The sequence below is a fragment of the Scophthalmus maximus genome, chromosome 4 (genome assembly GCF_022379125.1).
Source record: "Scophthalmus maximus strain ysfricsl-2021 chromosome 4, ASM2237912v1, whole genome shotgun sequence".
Classification (NCBI taxonomy): Eukaryota; Metazoa; Chordata; class Actinopteri; order Pleuronectiformes; family Scophthalmidae; genus Scophthalmus; species Scophthalmus maximus.
Genome location: NC_061518.1, coordinates 265,001 through 270,000, shown reverse-complemented (window position 1 = coordinate 270,000; position 5,000 = coordinate 265,001). Strand labels below are relative to the sequence as shown.

Here is a 5,000-nt window from a genome sequence, read left to right as displayed (position 1 = left end):
AAAGATGAAAATGAAAATGAAAATCCAAACTCAGTCATCTGCAGACTTCATGCGTCAGAGGTCCAGTGTGTAGTGACTCTGCCTCGCCACCAGAGGGAACTGTTGTCAAGTCAAGGACCAACACACGACCACGGGAAACGAGCGGAGAACAAACTGTCAAACTCTCGGCACGTTTCAGATCCGTCCGTCTTTCTATGAGCAGCCGCAGAGTGAAACATGTAACACGCCAATGTAACACGCAGCTGTCAAAACTAAAAAATAAAAACTAAAATAATAATGTAAAAAATAAATATAAGGTCGGTCAGTGTGCTTTCTGCTGAGTCAGCGCCCGGCGAGCGGCGAGCGTCTGTCAGTCGACGATAAACGACAGTTTGATGTGAAGCTCCTGAGCGACGGCAATCAGCCCTGTGTGAGTGTGTGTGTGTGTGTGTGTGTGTGGGTGTGTGTGGCCGGGACATGCACGTGGAGATGGCGTGTGCTAAAAGCAGAGTGCCGAGCCGAGCGGGTCTGAAGCGAGGTGGGCCGGGGGGCGTGGCTGTGCTGTGAGGGGAGGGAGTGCCCGGATGCCGGGGGTTGGGGGGTGTAGGCGTGGTCGACAGAGGAGGAACTCCACTCACCAGAGATCTGCGGCTGCACGCCGGGCTGGTCTCCGGAGCTGAGCAGCTGAGCCTGGATGGTCTCGACCACACGCTTGAAACGTCGACTGGGACCTGGAGGACGAAGCAGCAGCAGCGTGTCAGTACACAGGAAGAGACATGACAGATCGCCCCCTGGTGTCTGGCTGCAGTACAGGACATAAGCCCCGCCCCCCCTCGTTGCCGTGTCGACCTGAGAGCAGCGTGAAGGTGACGGAGTAGATCCCGATGTCCTTGGTGGCCCCGGAGCTCTCGGTGTAGGTGATGTCCACCTGGAACTTCACGGGCTTCTGGAAAACCGTCGGACCGGCGCTGGACTTGTACTCCGCCCGGAAACTGGTCTGAGAGATGACGCTGTGGCTCAGACTGGGAATCTGAGAGAGAGGGAGAGACGAGATGTGAACAGACTCGTCTGATTGGACGAAGACAGGTGAGAAACGAGGAGGAGACTCACGGAGAGGAAGGCGTGAACAATGTCGGCCTTTATGGAGCTGAGAGGTTTGTCTCTGATCACGATGAAGATCTGCTCCTCCTTCTCCAGGTTGATGAAGTTACCGAACCACGACTTCTTTGCCAGTCTGCGAGGAGGAGGAGGAGGAGGAGGAGAAGGAAGAGGAGGAGGAGGAGGAAGAGGAAGGGAAGAGGAAGAGGAGGAGGAAGATACGGAGGAGGAGAAGGAAGAGGAGGAGGAGGAGGAAGAGGAAGGGAAGGAGGAAGAGGAAGTGGAAGAGGAGGAGGAAGATAAGGAGGAGGAGAAGGAAGAGGAGGAGGAGGGGGAAGAGGAGGAGGAGGAAGAGGAAGGGAAGGAGGAAGAGGAAGAGGAGGAGGAGGAAGAGGAGGAGGAGGGGGAAGAGGAGGAGGAGGAAGAGGAAGGGAAGGAGGAAGAGGAAGAGGAAGAGGAGACATTTAATACATGTTGGTCATGTGGTTCTTATCAAACCTTCGTTAAAATCGGCAGCTGGACGCCGGTGTTGCCGCGTTACTCACTCTGGAGAAGAGTCCGGTGTCAGACTGGACATGTCCTCCTGGGTGGGCACTGTGCAGAGGTCAGAGGTCAGAGGTCACAGGGGTTACAGAGGTGCAGCGTGATTGACAGTATCTCCTGCTCGTACGCGAGCCTCGCTTGCCGTCGTCGCGGCTCGGTTCACAACACAACCTGAACTGAAGCAACTAAACTTCCTGTGATGTCACAGGTATCGTGTGAGTGACATCATCAGCAGAATCCCCCCCTCCCCCACCTACCTTGCATTTTCCGGCGGTGGAAGCGCGGCGATCCCAGGAAGCTGTTCTTGATGGAGTTGAGGCGCGTCCTCCAGGGCAGGCCGCCGATGGAGGGGCTGGGCGGCGGCGTGGGGCTGGGCGTGCCGGCCGGGCTGTCCTTGGGCGTGTGCACCGGGGTTCCCTTAGGGGTGGGGAGGGGGCTCCCTCTGGGGGAGGGGTGAGGGGTCACCTGCGTGATGATGGGGACACATTTGCCGTTGTGGTCAGGGTGGAGGTGGTGGCGGCGGAGGGGCGACATGGGGGGCGCGGGGGAGAGCGGGATGGAGAGTTTGGGGGGCACGGTGAGGGGAGGGTGGCGTCTGACCCGGGGGCTGCTGGGGACGCAGGGGCCCAGAGGCTGACAGGGCGTGGAGGGCTCAGATTTGGGGGTGGAGGGGATCTGGGCGGAGTTGGGGAGGGGGTTGGACCTGGTGGTCTGCAGGGGCTTCTCAGACATTCTGGGCTTGGCGGGGAGGGTCTGAGTGCGTGGGTGCATGAGTGGGGACCCCATCTTTGGATGGTAGGAGTGGGGCGTCCGGGGCCCCACCCCGTTGAGGCGGACCTCGGGGGAGTGGGTGGGGCTGCAGTTGGGGGACTGACACAGGTCCGGGGACTGGGGCGGGATGAAGAACCGGCGAGTGGGCTGCGATTTGTTCATGCAGCCGTTAAGACAACGAGGGGGGGGAGGCGGCCAATGAGGCGGCCGGAGGAACAGCGCAGCCCAATGAAGAGTCATTCCCATGGTTAAAAAAAATAAGTTTGAAAAATAACAGCAGGAGAAATAAAAGAGGAGCGAGTCGCATGGGTTGAGAGGTGGAGCAGGCAGGAAGTGGTGAGAGTGCAAGAAAGAAAGAAAACAGAACATGCGATTAGCACAGTGATCAGCCAATCAGGAGGCAGCAGTGGAGCATTGGTGACGCGTCGACGGTCGGGATGCACCGAGACGGAAACTCACAAACTCACTAACTCTTCTTAGGTTTTTATTTTATTTTATTGAAAATTTGGTGAAACTGGGAGGAAGCAAACGATGCACCATAATTCTTTCATTCAAAATTTGTTATTTCACTTCTTTTTTATTGCTAAAAAACTATTAGAGTATTAGAACCAGGCATGAGAGAAAAAAATGAGAGGGGAAGATTTTATTCATTTATTTGACATTCCGTAACATTCCGTCTTTATTCTTATTATTTCTTATTATTTTCTTTATTGTCAAAGACAAAGTGTCGTCAGTCACACATCCACGTTAACTAGCGTTAGCAGAGCTACGCTAGCTCCAGTAACTGCACGCCTCTCAAAATTCACTAACGGTTGTTTGCAGTTGAACATTTTCGTATCATGTCACCACATCGTTTCTTCCAGATTCAACCCGTCAAAAATAATAATAATAATAATAATGGCTAACAAAACATCAACATCCGGTGGTTTGGTTGCTGCTGAAACAATCCAGCCACGATCTACTAGCTGGTGACTTCTGTTAGATGATATCTGAGATCTGCTGTTCATTTATATCTCGACTGAACTCTTCAGTTATTAAACCAATAGATCACGTAACTCTTTTATATCACTATTAAGGACCATGAGTCGCGAGAACAACGGTTTTCTGAAATGTCTGTCTCACATTTCAACTTTATTCTCAAAATGATAGATAGATGAAGATAAAACAAAATCTTCCTCCTCTCATTCTTTTTCTTATGTCTGGACCTAATACGTAGAATTCTGTATTTTAATCGTTGACGATGCAGATGAAATATATTTTCTATCATTTAAACACATTAAAATGAGCTGTGGCCATTTTACAATCTAACACCACTTCACATTCCCTGTGAAACCAGGAAGTGTGTTTGTGTTTCCTGTCCCGACACGTCGGTGCATCCCCGATTCACCAGCTACGACGAAGCTAACGGGTTTAGCTTCGCCCCTCAGCGGCCGGAGGGGACATGCACGGTGCTGGTGACACGACGCTGTGGGATGAATGAGCAGCGACGTGTCACGCGTCAGAGTTCTCGTGACAGATCGACATGAGGCGACGTCCTCGCGCTGTCGACCAAAGAGACAAAAGTGTTTCTGTCAACGGAAGAAACACAAGCGTCCCTTCGTCCCCCGTTTTATTCACGGCACCTTGACACTGTTGTAAATTAAATCCAAACACAAACGTGACGTTCAGACAGTTTGTGCAGTTTGATGAAACAAGTAGAGGAGGATGTTCTTGCGTGAGGCCTGATGACTTTACATGAGAAACCGTTCACGAGGAAACAGGATTTATAGTCGTAATGAGCCTTGACGAATAAAAACCGTGACATTTACTGTGGAAGTTAAACTTTAAAGTTCCTCTGAAGCTCGGTGCGACGCCTCAGTCGACCTTTTCTCACTCGCGAGTGACGGATCCAACCTGCCGCTGCAGGTGAACCTGCGTTAAATCACCGGATCTCATCTCGGCTTCCGATGGATCCGGTCCCACTTCCATCTGACGGCTCTGTGACGTACAGCGCGACCCGGCCTCTGGGCCGAGGTCAAACCACAAGGACCTTGACGTAACAAGTCATGATTATGACGCTTTTACATATCAGTGCTTATGGTAAATAACAACTAGGTTTTTCTGGACGGACAGTCCACTTCTCAAAATGAAATGGGACCAGCAGCTTTAGCAAAAGCTGGAGGAACTTCTGTTTCTTAAACTGAAGTGTATTAGTGTGGATGTAATCCATGGATTAACACGTTCCATAAACGTACATTTACATAGTTCCTGTTTGTAATGTCAGGTGTTGATATCAGCAGGAACCAATGGTGACAGACGGAGTCAGGAAGTTCTGACAGTTTGGTCTTTTCATGAGATTTATTTTCTCCATTTCTTCACCAGCGTCGACTTTGGGCTCGACTGAACGTCACAACGGCTCCTGATGAAGTGTGTGTGTGTGTGTGAGCAGCTGATGAAGTGTGTGTGTGTGTGTGTGAGCAGCTGATGAAGTGTGTGTGTGTGTGTGTGTGTGTGTGTGTGTGTGTGTGAGCAGCTGATGAAGTGTGTGTGTGTGTGTGTGTGTGTGTGTGTGTGTGTGTGTGAGCAGCTGATGAAGTGTGTGTGTGTGTGTGTGTGTGTGAGCAGCTGAT

The 5,000-nt window shown here is 51.7% G+C and overlaps 1 protein-coding gene across 12 annotated transcripts in view; it reads right to left on the bottom strand.

Moving 5' to 3' along the window:
* Positions 1–5,000, bottom strand: part of LOC118302082 (serine/threonine-protein kinase BRSK2-like) — a 70,584-nt gene that overhangs the window by 8,236 nt on the left and 57,348 nt on the right. For 10 of the 12 annotated variants that reach the window (XM_035627931.2, XM_035627933.2, XM_035627936.2 and 7 more), the window contains 5 exons: positions 1,878–2,085; positions 1,623–1,671; positions 1,090–1,213; positions 829–1,009; positions 618–710 (listed from right to left, as the gene is read on the bottom strand). In XM_035627931.2, coding sequence (XP_035483824.2) covers positions 618–710; positions 829–1,009; positions 1,090–1,213; positions 1,623–1,671; positions 1,878–2,085 — 655 coding nt within the window. Of the gene's footprint in view, positions 1–617; positions 711–828; positions 1,010–1,089; positions 1,214–1,622; positions 1,672–1,877; positions 2,539–5,000 lie in introns of all 12 variants that reach the window. The other 2 variants (XM_035627926.2, XM_047331624.1) reach the window with 1 other exon arrangement.